At 40.9% G+C, this 19,476-nt stretch overlaps 1 protein-coding gene across 2 annotated transcripts in view; it reads left to right on the forward strand.

The window, feature by feature from the left end:
• dbt (dihydrolipoamide branched chain transacylase E2) overlaps positions 1-19,476 on the forward strand; it is a 48,027-nt gene that overhangs the window by 22,869 nt on the left and 5,682 nt on the right. For both annotated transcript variants that reach the window (XM_072274109.1, XM_072274110.1), the window contains exons 4-8: positions 5,198-5,379; positions 13,906-14,033; positions 15,575-15,803; positions 17,571-17,737; positions 18,482-18,559. In XM_072274109.1, the coding sequence (XP_072130210.1) occupies positions 5,198-5,379; positions 13,906-14,033; positions 15,575-15,803; positions 17,571-17,737; positions 18,482-18,559 (784 nt within the window). The remainder of the gene's footprint in view (positions 1-5,197; positions 5,380-13,905; positions 14,034-15,574; positions 15,804-17,570; positions 17,738-18,481; positions 18,560-19,476) is intronic.

Genomic DNA, 19,476 nt, shown 5'->3' on the forward strand with positions numbered 1-19,476 from the left:
GTATTAGAGCCATTGCCTGCCTTTATTGTTGAAAATTTTGATTGTTAATAAGTCTTAACACTTGACCAAGAGTTGAGAGTAAACACATGATTTACTGTAAACATCTTTCATTTGTAAATGAACAGAGTCAACGCAAAATTTTATTGTTAATAACTGTATTGAATAAGGACTCACAGTCAACGAATGGTTTTCTTTTTCTGTATGTAATTATTTTTATTTTGTAATATTTCTGAATAAAGTATTTTTGGAAAAAAAAAAAATTAGTTCGCAGGTTGATTGGCACCAGGGTCAACCGCATGAAGAGCGAAACCATGCTCTTCGGCAACTGGCCCGACCGATCCAGCGTCCCCTTCACCATCAGGTCTGACCATGTGAAGGTGTTGGGGATCTGGTTCGGAGGGGCTGAGGCGTGCAACAAGAACTGGCAGGAGCGGACTGCCAAGGTGAAACAGAAACTGGGACTGTGGGGAGGGCGCTCCCTGTCGATAACGGGCAAGAACCTGGTCATCAGGTGTGAGGTGCTCTCAGGGCTGCTGTACTTGACGCAGGTCTGGCCCGTCCCCCGCTCCTACAGCTCGGAAATCACCCGGGCTGTCTTCAGATTCGTCTGGGGATCCAAGATGGAGCGGGTGAGACGGACCGTCATGCACAAGTCCCTGGACAACGGGGACAAGAACGTCCCCAATGTCGCCCTCACTCTGATGGCCAGCTTCGTATGTGGCTGCATCAGGTTGTGTGTAGAGCCCAGGTATGTGGGCACCAAGTACCACTATGTGCCCAGGTTCTACCTGTCACCCTGGCTACGAAGGATGGGTCTGGCCCCACTCCCGCGCGATGCCCCAGTCGGCTGGTCGTTGCCAGCATACCTGTCCTACATAGCAAAGTTCTTCCAGGAGAACGCCTTTGACCACAGGGCCATCAGGCAGTGGTCGGCACGTAGTGTCCTGCAGGCACTGCAGGAGAAGGACGTGATGGACACAGTGGGGTGGTTCCCTGAGCAGACTGTCCAGTTCATCTGGCAAAATGCCTCATCGCCAGATCTCATCAACAGGCACCAAGACCTCGCCTGGCTGGCGGTGAGAGGGGCCCTCCCAGTCAGAGCCCTCCTGTACGCCCGGAACGTCGTCTCCGCACCCCACTGCCCACGGGAGGACTGCGGGAGGACTGCAGTGAAGAGGAGTCTGTGACCCACCTCTTTGCACACTGCCAGTTCGCAAAGAGGGTGTGGAGGAGGATGGACGGGCTAGTGTCACGTTTTATCCCCAGCAGCTGCGTAACAGAGGACTCTCTGATCTACGGGCTGTTCCCGGAGACGTACATGGAGACCAACGTCCGGTGCTGCTGGCAGATCATCAACTCGGTGAAAGACGCTCTTTGGTCGGCCCGAAACTTGATGATCTACCAGCACATGGAGATGTTCGTGGGAGAATGCTGCCGACTGGCACATTCTCGGCTGCAGGAGTACGTGCTGAGGGACGCAGTGAAACTCGGTACAGCCACCGCAAGGGCCCGGTGGGGAAGGACCACAGTATAGGTTTCTCCACCCGTGGGAGTGGGAGGGGTCGGGGGGGGCGGGGAGTATACCCCTCAACAATGATATGGTAAACTGAACTACTGGAGTGCCACGTGGGTGGCTATAAATACGGATATGTACTGACTATAATGGAAACATATGTAAAGGATGAAAAGTTATTGAATGGTTTATTGTAAATATTTATTTTTGAATAAAGTATATTTTGAAATAAAAAAAATTCATATGTTATCAGCAAATATTACTCATTTTGTCTTTTGCCTTTGGTTCTGTTTTTCTCTCTAGCGATTCATTGGACAAATCTTGTCATATGCTTAAATCTTCCTAGTTCTTACACAATTTTTGGAAGCATTAGAAGCCTCCCCTTTATTAGACCTCACTTTCTGTCAGGTTGCTGCTTACTTATGTTCTGTGTGTAGATTTTTCTGGATCAGCCAATGTTGAATTGTTGACTCAAATCATCCAGATCCACCATCAGCAAAGATATGTGCAGTAGCCAGGTATTGGATAACATTAGGAGAGCAAATTAGAACAAGCCCTGCCCACAAAAATACTGAATAAGTCCTTGCCAACATGCTGTCAAAGTTGAGAATAATTAATAATTAATGTCTTAATACATTGAAATATTGAAGAAGCTAGAAATAATTTAAAAATTCAAAAATTAATGTTATAATGTATATAAAATTAAAATGCCAAATTTAATGACCTATAATTAATATAAAAACTCAATTAACTCAATTTATGTAAATTATACTTGTCTCTTCAGCCACTCCTCTCATTTCTGATGAATGAACTCTTGTTTGAGAAGGCGGGGGAGTGGAACTAAATGGGAGAATGGATCAGCTCATGATAAAATGGCGGAGCACACTCGACGGGCCGAATGGCTGGCTTCTGCTCCTTTGTCTTATGGTCTTGTGCAGCACAGACACCTCAGCACTTTACCAATTTCCTGCATTTGGGAAAATCACTAATAAAGCACTGCTGAAAAATATTTGAGCAACACACATCTAAGTTGCTGGTGAACACAGCAGGCCAGGCAGCATCTCTAGGAAGAGATACAGTCGACGTTTCAGGCTGAGACCCCTCGTCAGGACTAACTGAAGGAAGAGTTAGTAAGAGATTTGAAAGTGGGAGGGGGAGGGGGAGATCCAAAATGATAGGAGAAGACAGGAGGGGGAGGGATGGAGCCAAGAGCTGGACAGGTGATTGACAAAAAGGATATGAGAGGATCATGGGACAGGAGGTCCAGGGAGAAAGACAAGGGGCGGGGGGACCAGAGGATGGGCAAGGGGTATAGTCAGAGGGAGAAAAAGGAGAGTGAGAGAAAGAATGTGTGTATATAAATAAATAACAGAGGGGGTACAAGGGGGAGGTGGAACATTAGCGGAAGTTAGAAAAGTCGGTGTTCATGCCATCAGGTTGGAGGCTACCCAGATGGAATATAAGGTGTTGTTCTTCCAACCTGAGTGTGGCTTCATCTTTACAGTAGAGGAGGCCGTGGATAGACATGTCAGAATGGGAATGGGATGTGGAATTAAAATGTGTGGCCACTGGGAGATCCTGTTTTCTCTGGCGGACAGAGCATAGGTGTTCCACTCTGCGTCGGGTCTCATCAATATATAGAAGGCCACATCGGGAGCACCGGACGCAGTATATCACCCCAGCCAACTCACAGGTGAAGTGTTGCCTCACCTGGAAGGATTGTCTGGGGCCCTGATGTGTAGCACTTGTTCCGCTTACAAGGATGAGTGCCAGGAGGGAGATCAGTGGGGAGGGATGGGGGGGCCGAATGGACAAGGGAGTTGCGTAGGGAGCGATCCCTGCGGAAAGCGGGGGGGGGGGGAGGGAAAGATGTGCTTAGTGGTAGGATCCCGTTGGAGGTGCTGGAAGTTACGGAGAATAATATGTTGGACCCGGAGGTTGGTGGGGTGGTAGGTGAGGACCAGGGGAACCCTATTCCTAGTGGGGTGGTGGGAGGATGGAGTGAGAGCAGATGTGTGTGAAATGGGGGAGATGCATTTGAGAGCAGAGTTGATAGTGGAGGAAGGAAAGCCCCTTTCTTTGAAAAAGGAGGACATCTCCCTCGTCCTGGAATGAAAAGCCTCATCTTGAGAGCAGATGCAGCGGAGACGGAGGAATTGCGAGAAGGAGATGGCATTTTTGCAAGAGACGGTGAGAAGAGGAAAAGTCCAGATAGCTGTGAGAGTCAGTAGGCTTATAATAGACATCAGTGGATAAGCTGTCTCCAGAGACAGAGACAGAAAGATCTAGAAAGGGGAGGGAGGTGTCGGAAATGGACCAGGTAAACTTGAGGGCAGGGTGAAAGTTGGAGGCAAAGTTAATAAAGTCAACGAGCTCAGCATGCGTGCAGGAAGCAGCGCCAATGCAGTCATCGATGTAGCGAAGGAAAGGTGGGGGACAGATACCAGAATAGGCATAGAACATAGATTGTTCCACAAAACCAACAAAAAGACAGGCATAGCTAGGACCCATACGGGTGCCCATAGCTACACCTTTAGTTTGGAGGAAGTGGGAGGAGCCAACGGAGGAATTATTAAGAGTAAGGACTAATTCCGCTAGATGGAGCAGAGTGGTGGTAGAGGGGAACTGATTGGGTCTGGAATCCAAAAAGAAGCTGAGAGCTTTGAGACCTTCCTGATGGGGGATGGAAGTATATAGGGACTGGACATCCATGGTGAAAATAAAGCGGTGGGGGCCAGGGATCTTAAAATCATCGAAAAGTTTAAGAGCATGAGAAGTGTCACGAACATAGGTAGGAAGGGATTGAACAAGGGGGGATAAAACCGTGTCGAGGTATGCAGAAAGGAGTTCAGTGGGGCAGGAGCAAGCTGAGACAATAGGTCTGCCAGGACAAGCAGGTTTGTGGATCTTGGGTAGGAGGTAGAAACAGGAAGTGCGAGGTGTGGGAACTATGAGGTTGGTAGCAGTGGATGGGAGATCCGCTGAGCGGATAAAGTCGGTGATGGTGTGGGAGGCAATGGGCTGGTGCTCCTTAGTGGGGTCATGATCGAGGGGTAAATAGGAGGTATCCGCAAGTTGTCGATGTGCCTCGGCAAGGTAGAGGTCAGTATGCCAGGCTACAACAGCACCCCCCTTATTGGCGGGTTTAATAATGTTAGGATTAGTGCGGAGGGAGTGGAGAGCAAAGCGTTCCGAAGGAGTGAGGTTGGAATTGGAACAGGGTGCGGTGAAGTCGAGACGGTTGATGTCCCATCGGCAGTTAGCGATAAAGGGATCCAGAGCAGGCAGAAGACCAGAGCGGGGTGTCCATGAAGAGGAGGAGGGTTGAAGACGGGAGAAGGGGTCATTGGTGGGGGTGGGAGAGTCCTTGCCGAAGAAGTAGGCTCGGAGACGGAGACAGCGGAAGAAGAGTTCCGCATCATAGCGAACATGGAACTCGCTGAGGTGTGGGCGAAGGGCACAGCATCTGCACAATTCCTGTTTGTGTTTCTGAAAAATATTTGCTGGTACTGATTGAGAAATGGTAGTAGTTCTTCTTGACTATTTTCCAGCCTCATCTAATTCTGTCTTTGTAGCCAATTTGAACACATTTTCCATAAAGCCTTTATTCCTAAGTGATCACACGTTTGATATAGCTACGTGTTCCAATGTCTTGTAGTGACTTCCTTTCTCTGATCCTTACAGGTACGTAAAGGTGGGAGACACAGTATCACAGTTTGACAGCATCTGCGAAGTCCAGAGTGACAAAGCATCAGTTACAATAACCAGCCGATACGACGGTGTTGTTCGAAAAATTTATTACAATGTGGATGATACTGCTTATGTGGGCAAACCACTCATTGATATCGAAACAGAAGCTATAAAAGGTACATCAAACTTGGGACTAATTAGTGTAGGGGCGATGTTGATATAATTCAATATGAATTGGACCAATAGAAGTCAAACGCGCACGCTTATGTGTATATGTATTTATCTTTGAGAGTGTCAATGCATTTCAGAAAGTAAGACTTTCCAGAAACACATAGGGCCTTGGCTTGAAGTGTAAAATGCAAAGGCAAAGAACTTTTTTTCAACTTTATGTAAATAGCTGGTAAACCTCAGCCGAAGTACTGCCCAGTTATCATACTTTTTGTAAGAAACTTCTCATAGCTTTGGAGAGAATGCTCCAGATTTATTGGATTGATACTTGACGTGATAGTTTTGGTCATATTACTTGACTGAAGAAACTGATTGTCCTCCTTAGGTGGAGAAGGTTGTTTGTAGACATGTAATTTTTCAAATTCTGAAGTTTTAATTCCATCAATTTTAATATGAATAAGTCTTAGACCATAAGATATAGGAGGGGAATTAGGCCACTTGGCCTATTGAATTAGCTCTCAGATTCTCTCGCAATTGAAACATCACTCTTTTAAGGCCCTCAGAACCTATTTTGCTTTGATTAAGTTCCCTTCACTTTTCTAAACTCCGGTGGATACACATTTAGCTTTTCCATCATTTCTCATGGGATAACCTACCCAATCCGTAAGACTGTAAGACATACAACAGGAACAAAATTAGGTCATCTGAATGTTCTCTGCCATTCTATCATGGCTGATTTATTATCCCTCTCAGCCTCATTTTTCCACCTTCTCTCTGTAACTTTGGCACTCTTACTAATCAGAACATGTCATCCTCCACTTTAAATAAACCCAATGACAAGGCTTCCATAGCTGTCTTTGGCAATGAAATTCCACAGATTCATCCTCTGGCTAAAGAAATTCTTCCTCATACACGAAGAAATCTGCAGATACTGGAATTTCAAGCAACACACATAAAAGTGCTGGTGAACGCAACAGGACAGACAGCATCTCTAGGAAGAGGTACAGTTGACGTTCGGGCCGAGACCCTTCGTCAGGACTAACTGAAAGAAAAGCTAGTAAGAGATTTGAGAGGGGGAGGGGGAGATACAAAATGATAGGAGAAGACAGGAGGGGAGGGATGGAGCCAAGAGCTGGACAGTTGATTGGCAAAAGAGATACGAGAGAATCATGGGACGGGAGGCCTAGGGAGAAAGAAAGGGGGGGGGGAGCCCAGAGGATGGGCAAGGAGTATAGTCTCTGTTTTAAAGGGAAGTCCTTGTATACTGAGGCTGTACCCTCTGGTCCTAAAATTCCCTACTGCCTCTCCATGTCCACCCTGTTGAGGCCTTTCAAAATTGAATAGGTTTCAATGAGATTCCTCCCCCCCCCCCCCCAACTTTCTAAACTCTTGCAAGTGCAGGCCCAGATCCATCAAACACTTCTCGTATATTAGCTCTTTCATTCCCAGGATCATTCTTGTGAACCTTCTCTGTATCCTCTTCAATGCCAGCATATCCTTTTTTAGGTAAGTGGCCGAAAACTGCTTATGATACTCCAATTGCAGGCTGACCAATGCCTTATAAAGCCTTAGCATTACATCCTTGCTTATTCTAGTCCTCTGAAAATAAGTGCTAACATTGCATTTGCCTTCCTTCCCACCGACTCAACCTGTGTGTTAACCTTTAGGGAATACTGCACAATGACTGCCATGTTCCTTTGCACCTTTGATTTCTGAATTTGATCCCTGTTTAGAAAATTGTCTATATTTTTGTAAACAGGGAAGTGCCTTTTTTACTTCTGCCAAAGTGTATGACCATACATTTCCCTTCACTGTATTCCATCTGCCATTTCTTTGCCATTCTCTTAATCTGCCCAAGTCCTCTGCAGACTCCCTGCTTCCTCAACACTTCCTGCCCCTCCATCTATCTTTGTATTGTCAGCAAGCTCAGCCACAAAGCCATCAATTCCATCATGCAAATCACTGACATATAATATGAAAATAAATGGTCCTAACACTGAATCTTGCTTAACACCACTGCTCACTAGTGGACTTCAGTCATCGCAAAGCCCAATCCAGGTCTTAGTCTAGTTATCCACAAAAATATTCCCAATAAATTTTCATCTTTCCTTAAAAAAAGACTATGCACAGCACTCTAGATGTGATCTCACCAGTTCACCTCTCTACTTTTGTAATGGCTTGTCCAGCATTAAATAACAAAACTTTGTTAGCTGTACTGATTATTAGCTGTGCATTCATACTAGTCTTTTGTAAAAGGTGGAGTGGAATACTTGGATCGTGTTGCAACTCAAAGCTCTGCAAGTCTCATTATTTGGATAAAATCCTACTTTGTTATTTTTATACCAAATGGAGAATTTTACATATCCTGCATTATACTCCAAAGCCAGATCTTTGTCCACTATCTGAATTGACTTTAGCCTCTTCATAACCTCCTCACATTTTCCAACCTAACTTTATACCATCAGCAAATTTTGGAGCTATAACTTTGGTGCCTTCATCCAAGACATTGATATAAAAAAAGTAAAATGTTGAGGCCCAAGCACAGATCCTTGCTCCACAGTGCTTGTTCCATTTTGCCAACCGTTTTCTCTATTATCCAACTAATTTTCTAATTATGTAACTATGTTGTGCAATAACCAATGCAACATCTAATTAAATGCCTTCTGAAGATCAAAATATACCAGTTGCCCTTTATCCATAGCACGTTACAACTTTAATGAGCTCCAACAAATTGATCAGATATGATTTCTTTTTCACAAAGCCATGTTGACTTTGTGTGATTACTTTGAAGTTTTTTGTGTGTCTTATTATGAAATATTTGCTTTTAATGTTTATCCAGTAGCATATGTAAAATTGATGCCTGTAGTACTGTTGTTTTTTTCTCCTTCCCCTTTTAATGAAGGAGTTTCATTTAATATTTTTCCAGTCTAATGGGACCTTTCCTGAATCTAGGGAATTTTGGATAATTCGTACTAATGTGTCAGCCCTCTCATTAGTCACTTTATAGCAATCAAGGATGAAGTCCATCAGGACACCACTATTTATCAGCTTTCAGCTCCAACAATTTGCTCAGTATCACTTTCCTAGTGATTATAGGTGAGGTTTTCCAAGTTATTTGTATTCTCTATAGTGAAGGTACAAAATACCTGTTTATCGATTTTTCATTAATAAATCACTAGACTCACTTTTTATCAGGCCAACAACAAAGGAATATTTTATAAATATTATCGCCCATCATTATCTTCTTATTAAACAGATCTGAAAACAACATTATGCTGCAGTCTACCCAATCTGGTGTGAATAGGCCTTGTCCTGTCGTGTTCATTCACAGTACCAGAATGAGAAATATTTTTCTTTGCTTTGAATGTAATACACTGCCTTTGCTGTGGAATGCCACCAAAGGTTTGGCTGGCTCTGTGTCTTGAATACTTTTTGTGTGGTGGTAAAAGTCTGCAAAAGCTGAAGCTGCTTAAATAGTCCTTTAAATTGGATATTTTGTCAGTAAAGTGACTGTATCATAGCAACCTTCGCCCTAGTTCAGTAAGGGCTTTGGAAGGAGGATCCAAGCAGAGATTGAAAGCAGTAAAACATCTATTCCACTGAAGGTTTTTGAGACGCAACCGTTCTTTAATGGCTGTGATAAGTGGTTTCTATAATGTGTTCATTTCAGGTGATCTTGATCTGTCATGCACAACCAATCTTACTCGCCCACCAGAACTGCTATTGTGATTGTTGCCAGATTAATTGGACTGTGTAACCTGGTAAAAATGTTTTTGCTGAATATGATTGTAACTGTTGTCACAAACTGTTGCATTATTCAAGAGTGAAATGAGTAGTTTAGTTGAAGATTAATGAAGCTCCCATTATATCCACCATTTTGGTATTTCACTGCAACTTGTATTTTGTTGTTCCTGGCACCAGTACATTTCCAATTGACTGCCCTGAGAGTATTTGGTGTTACAACATTAATCTTTTTTAATTTGTATAAATTAGCAAATTTGATAAAAATTGAAAGCTGAAATCTACAAACGTAGATTTTGAAGTTTGGTTTTGTTTTGGATTTTATTTGATTTTGCATTGGCAGTTGTAGGAACCAGAACCCACACATTTTTTTCTATCTGTCGGTGGAAAAGGTTTTCCAGTCCAGCTATTAAATGCATTTTACATTCAGCAATGCTTCGTCAAGAATTCCTGGTTAGATAGAACAAACCTAAAACTTTGCTCTCTGTGGCTCAGTTAGGGAGAGAGCTCTTAGCAGAATTGAACTTAATTTTCTTTCTCTTTAGGTGAGGCCCACCATGAAGGATGGGGATACCCCAGTGTAACTTAATGGAAATATTTCATGGATTGTGCATGTCCTTGCAGTCTGCTTCTGGGTGGGTTCGGAGTGAGCCTTGTCTTCCACCCTGCACGTGAAAGGGAGCAGAGGAGCTTCATTCTCGTCTATCAGTGCCAGGCACTAATTTGCTCATTCTCCTATCCCTATTAAGTAATTGTTGACAGCAGCTGATTCTCAACAGAAGAAGCAAATTTACCTAAGTATTACTTTAAGCTTTCTCCCTGTTCTGCTAAAAAGATAAAGGAATGTGCCCACACATCAAAGTTGCTGGTGAACGCAGCAGGCCAGGCAGCATCTGTAGGAAGAGGTGCAGTCGACGTTTCAGGCCGAGACCCTTCGTCAGGACTAACAGGAATAATTAAGGAATGTGCCCACTGATTTTTACATATCTTGAAGCCTTATAGGGTCTTAATCACGGAGTGGATTAAGTCCCAAATCCTTGTTATGGTGTGCTGACCTATTGCATCACATAGTGATTATAAACACTTGCAAAAATCTTAATTTTTATGTCATTTCAAAGTAAATTTTATTATCAAAGTACATATATGTCATCATATTCAACCCTGAGATTTATTTTCTTGCAAGAATACTCAATAAATCCAATAACCATAATAGAATCAATAAGACATGCTACCAACAGGGAAGACAACCTGTGTGCAAATATAAAATCACAGTCAATATACTCTCCAACACACATCTATAGAAGTTGATCAAAGTTTTAGATGTCATGCAGAATCTTTGGAGACTCCTAAGGAAGTAGAGGTGCTGCCATGCTTTTTTTGTAATTGACTGGTCCTCTGAAATGTTAACACTGAGGAATTTTAAGTTGCTGACCCTCTCCACCTCTGATCCCCTGACGAAGACTGGCTCATGGACCTCTGATTTCCTCCCTGAAGTCAATAATTATTTGGGTATTTTGAGTTTTTTTTGCTTGTGATTTCAGTCACTGAAAGGTCACCATATGTTTTGAAAAAGCATTTCTTATCAATTGCATTTTTGGATCAACAATGAAGTAATTGCTCTTGCTGGTAACCTCATAGTTAGTTGTGTGTATCTCCCATTTCCTGTGTTGGTTACACTGAGCATTACTTTGCTCTAGGCACTTCTTGCTGTGATGCTGATGTTATGTACCAGACTGAATAATCAATGAAATTGGTGAGAAAAACTGGAAACAGAGTTGTTTTTAATTATTAAATTGGAAAGCATTTAAAATTCAATTGCACTTCATTCAAAAAGGCATAAAGGTTTCAGACTTGCATTTACTACGAGATTAGTTCATAATATTAAAATTCTTGTCTCTTGCTGGTTTGGTTTCTACTGAATATGGCAGGGTATACTGTAACAGTGCATGATGTGGAAGAGCAGGGAATGCGGTTCTAAAACTATCCCATGGAAAGCCCATTGTGGCCATGCCTGTAGAGCAGGGGTCCTTAACCTTTTTTGCACCACGGACAGTTTTAATATTGACAATATTGTTGCAGACCAGCTGACCGGGGGGGGGGGGGGGGGTTGTTAATCATGACCAGAATATAGGTGATAAGTCAACTATATGTTGTTTATAAATGGCTAATACACTCAATTTCATTTCTAAAAGGGTTTATCTAACGAATTTAATATTAAACACACAGCGCATATTTTCCTTGCATGAATATAGTGATAAGTCGATTATAAGTCACTTTATAAGTCAATAACATCATAACATTTTAAGTAATGTTCGGATATTAAACACACAGCGCATATTTTCCTCGTATGAACATATAAAATCATTGCAACACACCAATATTGCTGAATCAGTGGGAGCCCTGGGCTTGTTTCCCTGCAATAAGACAGTCCCATCGAGGGGTGATGGGAGACCAAAATCCCAGCTAATGTTGGGAACATGTCAAATATGCTCCTGTCCGCTCACCGTCCCCACAGTTCCAGTTTGGCTGTGAAAGCAGACACTTTATCTGCCAACTTGAAGACAGTTGTCATTCTCCCCTGAAGTGACAAATTGAGTTCATTGAGCAGGTTGAAGATGTCACACAGATAAGCGAATTTTGCTATCCACTCCTCGTCACTGAAGTGTGCTGCCAGTGGTGACTTTTTTCCTGAAAGAAATCTCTGTAGCTGCTCTCTTAACTCAAAAACCCTGGCCAGGGCTCTCCTCCTTGATAGCCACCTGACTTCAGTGTGTAAGAGAAGGCGTTTGTGCTCTGATCCATTTCCTCGCAAAGCTGTTCAAACAGACGTGAGTTATGGGCTTTTGCTTTGACGTGATTGATAACTTCATCAACGTCACTCCATCCACTGTTAAGATCAGGTGACGTTTTTCGGCTAGCTAGCATTTCTCTGTGTATGACACAGTGTGTAGACTGGCATTCAGGAGCAACCTCTTTGACTCGGGTAGTGAAACCAGACAGCTGTCCAGTCATAGTTGCAGCCCCATCTGCATATTCCAACACAGAATGACCAGTCCAGTTTGCCTGACATGTAGTCATTCAAAGACTTGAATAGTTCTGCCCCAATTGTGTTAGTTGGCAGCGGCAGTGCACACAACATATCCTCATGCACATCGTTTTGAAATATATATCACACATAAACCAGCAGCATTGCCTTGTTGTTGACCTGGATAGCATACCATGGTGACTCGTTAAGCCGTTCCAACAGCTGTGCTTTGATGTCCTCCGCTATGTCATCGATTCTTCTTGAAACACTGGTAGCTGAAAGAGAAACCTGTGCCATCTTGTTAGCTGCAGCTTCTCCCAACAGTCCACAGCACATGTCCTTGGCAGCAAGCGGAATCAATTCTTCACCAACCGTGGAAGGCTTCTTAGCCTTAGCAATACAGCTATCCACTCACTAAGTACGATGCTCTCAGAACAGCAGCATTTGTGGAGGTGGTGGCCCTCAGCACTTGCTTCTGTCCCGCTTGATCATGTTTTTTCCTGCTCAAAAAAACTCAATGGGTTTGTCTTTAAGTGCAGGGTGCTTGGACTCAAGGTGCTGAAGCAGTTTTGAGGGCTTCATTGCCTCATTAGACAGCTTGTCTCCACATAATCACACACAGGGGGCTTGGAGTCTGCAAGTCACCAGTTGCAATAAAGCCATATTTAAGTACGGCTCATCATATTTTCTATTGAAGGAAGCTTTTTTTTTTGCAGTCTCGGCCTCAGCTGTGTCTGCGTTATCATCATCATTAGGCCTTTTATGTCCCCTCCCACCTCTTCCAAAGAAACTCTCAAGCGATGTTTTTTTTACTCATTGAGTAGTTGTAGGTTAATGACCAAGTGATGACCTCGCATGTGTTCAAGTTCAACAGTGGGCGTGACGGGGAATGAGGAAAGGTGCAGCTGTCTCGTATTGTTTCATATCGCCAAATCATATCGTTTCCTCGCGGCCTGGTAGCACATACTTTGTGGCCCAGTACCGGTCTGTGGCTCGGTGGTTGGGGACCACTGCTGTAGACTAAGAGCAACTGTAGCTTCATTCAAGTTTACAACTCTTGGTCAATGATCCTGCAGCTTCTCGCACATCCAAGCACTTTTTAAATGTAAAGCTTTACGTGTCCACTATCCCTTCAGACACTCAGTTCCAGAACCCTCTCACCAACTACTTACAGTAGTTTAAAAAATCTTAATACCTCCTTTAATCTGAAGTAAATCTCCCCTCTGTCTCCTCTGTGCCCAAAAAAAACACCAGCTTTCTTATCTTTCTTCATTAATAAAATTCTTCAGTTCTGACCTTGTCTTCCTTTGTCTCCTGCCTAGTTCTGTTGTAATTTTCCTGTAAAGTGGCTACCTTAACTGCTGTTTTACTCTGCATAATATCCCCGCTCTATACTTTGTGCCTTGACTAATGAAAAAAGATAACTCAACCACTTTTTATAATGTTCATTGACTGTAACTTCTGGATTTAACTACTAGGTGATATCTGGCATTCATCCACAAAATGTGAGCCAGGCCAAGTAACCATAGATAGTGACAATGCTTCTTTCATCCTCCCATGTAATGATGGTAGACATTAAGAGCTTTGGTGTTGATAGAATTGTGAAATCAGATACAATATCTGCACAGGAAACTGAGTATTTTTAAAAAATATATGAATTAGGATTGCTCAGCTAGGTTCAGAACATAAAATGGCAAAAATTTTGAAGTTAATAGTCTGCAATTTAGCAAAAGTGAATATGGTTAACTTCCCTATGCTTCTGCCACAGCTGTTGTTCCAGAACAAGATGTTGTTGAAGCACCTGCGGTGCTGAATGAGGAACATACGCACCAAGAGATAAAAGGGCAGAAAATACTAGCAACACCTGCTGTGCGCCGACTTGCCATGGAAAACAACGTAAGTTACAATGTGTTCTGTTGATGGGTAGGTACTTGTTTATCTAACAGTCTCCATTTATCAGCCCCTGAAAGTCTGGTTTCCATTTGTTATTGAAATAAAACGACAAATCTGTTTTGAAAGGTTATCAGGTTCCTATGAAGCAACCAAAAGTTTTCATTTAATTTTGTATGTTATGTATATAAAGTTATTTGCCAGTAATGCTCAACTGCTACAAAAGAAAACTCACCCTACAGCTATACATCAACTTAATGCAAATGTTACCATGGGCACTGTAAGATTTGAAGTATTTGTGGTGTGACTGTTAGAGAAGATACTGCACATTCAACAAATTCAAACAATGCTCTTTGTGTTCTTGCTCAAATAGTCCAGCTTATCTGATTTTTTAATATAATGTAATTGATGTGATTTACAGGTTGTTATTGTTCTCAAATGGCTCTCAGGGCTTCTAAATCTCCTGGCTTCATTCAGCTTCCATTGCGTGGTGACAGATGCTTTGTGTTTCTTTGTAATTTCAACTGCATTTTAGCAGCCTTGGATAAATGCTCAGTCTACTTGCATTAGAGCAGTAAAAACGAAATGCTGGATTCGCAGACAGGTTAACCTAACCTCTGTCTGATTTTGCATCTGTGCACTCTTCAATTTATGTGATGGGGATACACCTTAAATGTCAAAGTTAGCTATTCTGTTTACAGATTCCAAGCCTGTGCATTTAGACTTTCTAATTTAATTATCATGTTTGTAGCACTTGCATTTAAAAAAATCATTGAAGCATATTCTAGTGTTTTATTTCCCAATTTTTATTCTACCTTTGAACATGATGGTTATATTTTTGGTCTGGGAGAGGAATATAGTTTGGCAGTTTTCTCTCTTGCTATCAGAATAAACTTACAGGGATTCATATTGAATCATCTGTTTTTGTATTAAATGAAGTATCTTGGCATCAGGTTATGTTTTTGAAGGATGTAAGTCTAGATGGTATTCTACACTATTGTATTTTTTCACTTTACCGAAAGGGTAGCAAAAAGCATTTCTCCCATCACCGCAGTTGGTCGTACTCATTGACTAATTGATGAGATGAGCTTATCCACATTAGGCTTGCACCGCTCTGGTTTTCCCTTTTAGCATTTTCCCAAAGAAAGTGTTTAAGTTTAGTTGTGGACCAAGAGCAGAATGCAACAGTTTAGACACCAGGAGTTTGAATGGTGAGAACTTTGTCACTCAGACTTTGCTGTAAAATGAGACAAACACTGTAGACTTGTTACATACAGAGATCTTGTCTGATGCACAATTACATCAAAGAGGTTTGAATGGTAGTCTGCTCCAATGTCACCATCAATCTCTCAGCTGTGGCAAGATGTATGAAAACAATCCAGTGAACATTTTGCATACAATTTATCTTTGGAACTAATGATGCTGAGGGGTTGGGGGTTCAAATTAATTTCCTCTGTGATTGAAACTTTTGGAATATACTGCCCACAAAGTAACTGATTCTGACTTTAATGTAACATTGTTCCTGAAACATTGTGTTCTTTATGCAGATTAAACTTAGTGAAGTGGTAGGAACTGGAAAAGATGAAAGAATTCTCAAAGAAGATATACTGAACTACTTGGCTAAGCAAACTGGTGCTATTTTACCACCTTCACCTGAGATTGTTCCACCTCCACCAGAGCCAACTTCACCCAAAGCTAAAGGGGCACCTCCTGTACCTAAACCAATAACTCCAAAAATAACATTTATGGATAAAGATAGAACTGAGCCAGTTAAAGGTAAACTACTTCAGATTGCTCAATATTCTGCATTTTTAAATGTTTAATATACAGAAAACATTGGAATATGAGCCCAAAGTGGTATGAAATAGTGAAGTATTCAAAATTTCATTTCTGGAGATTATTTTTATCTTAACAGATGCAATTATTGAAGGCTTGTGTTCTTTTTGAGGTACCTAAGAACACAAGGAAAAAGGTGCTGCAGAAGGCCAACAGACCCCTCTAGTTTGCCCTTCCATTCAGTATAATTATCACTAATCTATGCTGGCCTCAATTCTTCTTTGCCAGTTCCCCATGGCACTGAATTCCTCAATGTTTCAAATATTTATCTGCTTCCTCCTTAAATATGTCTAATGATCTGTCTACCAACACCCTTGGTGGCAAAGAATTCCAGAGGTTTACTATTCTCTCAGAGAAAATACCTTTAAAGCACCTCAGTTGTAAATGACTGGTCCTTTATTTTGTTGCTATGTCCCTTTGTGTTCTGTCTCCCACCAGTGGGAATGTCTCAACTAACCTGCCAACCTCGCTTAGGATCTTTGTATGTTTGAATAAGGTCACCCCTTATTCTTCTAAACTCTAAGGGATACAACTGTTATGTCCCAGGAATTAGCCTAGTAAATCTCCTTTGGACAGCCCTGAATTCTACCATATCCTTTAGGTAAAAAGACAAAAAAACTGTGAACAATATTTCAATTGTAGCCTTGACTATACTTGCAACTGTACCAAATGTATCTTTTCTTAACTCCAAGAAAGAACAACATGCTGTTTGCTTTCTTTACTACTTGCTAGTCCTAGCCGCTAACATTTTATAATTTAGGCATTAGAAAACTTAGATCCCACTGAACTTGCAGAATCTTTATTTAGATATTCACCTTTTGCATGACTTTGTACTCCCCAACATTAAATTCCATATGCCAGGGTTTCACCCACTAACTTGATCTGTATCCCAATACAGAATTACTATGTCTTTATCACACAATGCCCTTGAAATTTTATATTATTGGAAAGCTTGGGAACCTTGCAATTTGTTTCTTCCTCCAGGTCGTCAACGGAAATAGCAAACAACTGAGGGCCAGGAACCAATTTGCTAGAATGCTCTCCTAATTACATCAATCCAGCCTGAAAAGGACCCATTTATTACAACTCTTTATTTTCCATATAGCAACTTGTTTCAATTCATGCTAACACACTTCCTCCAATACTTTGGGCTCTTAATTGATGCACCAGCCTCTTGTGTGGCACCATGTTAATTAACTGCATTTTGGAAATCTAAGTATACTACATATCAATCAGTTCTCCAGGTGACATACTCATAATTAGATCATGTTTATCAAACATGATATTGCTTTCATAAAACCATGTTGACTAGGTTTGGTTATATTCAGTTTTAATAAATTATTACTTTTTTTTTAAAACTCTTTGAGGTATGTGCTCCCCAGTCCCCACTTCTTTCCGGAAAGGTTTTAAAAAAAAATCCATTCAAGGTAATGAGGTTTTCAAGCAGCCAGTTCCAAAACAATGTGATGTTCTCCCTGCTGACTGATAAGTGGGTCTGGAAAGATTGGAAAAGATAGAAGGGCAGAATGTGCAGAAGACTTCATGTAAACTGCAGCCAACAGTCAAACTAAGTGCATCCCATCTCCAAAAATCCATATCTTCCAGTTAAATTAGGATTCTTTTAAAAGCTTTGCACTTCTCAGTTGTATGCAGAATGTTGCAAAATTAAAGTGAACAAACACTTGGAATGTTTTTTTTAAATCACAGGGATCCGAAAGGCTATGGTAAAGACAATGTCTGTTGCACTGAAAATTCCTCATTTTGGCTACTGTGATGAAGTAGATTTAACTAACCTTGTAAAACTACGAAAAGAACTGAAAGCTGTAACTGAAGATAGAGGCATCAAACTTTCATTCATGCCATTCTTTATAAAGGTGAGCAAGATTATTTTGATCAAAATTAAAATATCTATTGGTTACTTCTTCAAAACTGCTACATAAATTAGGTGATGCCCTTCTGCTCTGTCATTTAAAGTTTAGTCATGTGGGGCTACTTAATGAAGCTGTTGGTCTTAACAACAGTTGGTAAATGATAGATGGTGCCATTAGTTTGTCAGGGATGCATCTTTATACTTACACTTTTTTAAATTTTTCTTGTTTTCCGGTGGCTAAAGTTTTTGATCTATCAAAAATGTTGATGTTCCTGTTCCCTTTTTGTTATCTGTAGTATGCTTCAGTGTTACTTAATTTCTCTGGATGAACAATTGTTTTCAATACTAAAAAATTGTTTAGAGAATAAATTAAAATATTTTGTTCACCCAATACCAGCCAGTGTCTGCAAGCATATTTTCACATTACTTGAATAAAAAATACTTCTACAGCAAATTTGAATGATAAATACTCAGAAAATTATAGGTCGCATGTCCTCCTATAGTATTTACAATTCAACAGGAGATCTCGTGTTTGGTTACATATTTCAAGTTATTTCAACCTAAGTAGTAAAATTGTTATTATACTATGTCATATAAAAAAGTTATGATACAAGTCCAAATACATGAAATTATGAAACCAGTGATAAAATAAAAGAAAATTTGAGGAGAGATCTTGTGAAATATAAAACATTTCATTAAGTTTTATTAGTGGAAAGTAACTTGTAAATTCTGTGTTTGATTCCAACAGGCAGCATCTTTGGGGTTGCTACAATATCCTGTCTTAAACGCTTTGTTGGATGAAAACTGCCAGTTTATAACTTATAAGGTATAACTGCATTATATGAAAGCTTAAAAATGAACATTGTAATGCAGAATGTTTTTCTGGATTATATAATTTCATTATTAACCCTGTATTGAGATGGTGATTGAGATGAACTGATGCTGTGGCCTGCAATTAATAGACTCCTGAATCAACTGCAGTGATAACTGGTTTCGTGGCTGTAGACTCACTCTTGTGAACTTCAGTTCTGAATGTTATTTGCTTACTTTTGTTGTTTGCATGATTTGGTTTTATTCTGCACAGTCTTTTTTTAATGGTTTTTATTGCATTTCTTTGTTTTGTGGCTGCCTGTATGGAGACTAATCTCAAGGTTATATATAGTATTCATACTTTGTACTTTGAAATATTAAGTCTATTGCAGCTATATCTGACTTTGTTAACGTGGCTTGATTAGGTGATTCCTTTCCAAAAAGATCTGCAGAATTAAACTACAGGTCGATTTCTGAATATCCTTTCCCTATGTATGTTGTGAAGTCTTGTGTAACCAATACTTTAAATTATAGATGAAAATGAGTGAGGCTGACATTGGAAGAGGGAGATCAAAAGCTTCATCTGGACAATGTGATTGTATTGAGACGTACAGCACTTACAGGGAAAAATACATTGCAAATTTGATGTTTGCATCAGATAGCATGTCCCTAAAATATTTTATCTAATTAAATGCTGCTGGTGTGCTTTATTTCAAGTTAATGGTTAAACAAGAGTTTAGTCATGCCTTTGTATCCATGGCTACCACATTTGACTCCAGCTTAATGTTCAGCTGCTATCACCTGACCAATTGTGGGTCCTTGAGAATTAATATGTTTGCAGATATCTTGAAATCTCATTGGAATATTACAGCTAATTGTGTTTTAAGTAGTTTTAGCCAGAATGTTACATAATTTAAAATCAGTGTATGTACT

This window comes from Mobula birostris, chromosome 12, assembly GCF_030028105.1.
Source record: "Mobula birostris isolate sMobBir1 chromosome 12, sMobBir1.hap1, whole genome shotgun sequence".
Classification (NCBI taxonomy): domain Eukaryota; kingdom Metazoa; phylum Chordata; class Chondrichthyes; order Myliobatiformes; family Myliobatidae; genus Mobula; species Mobula birostris.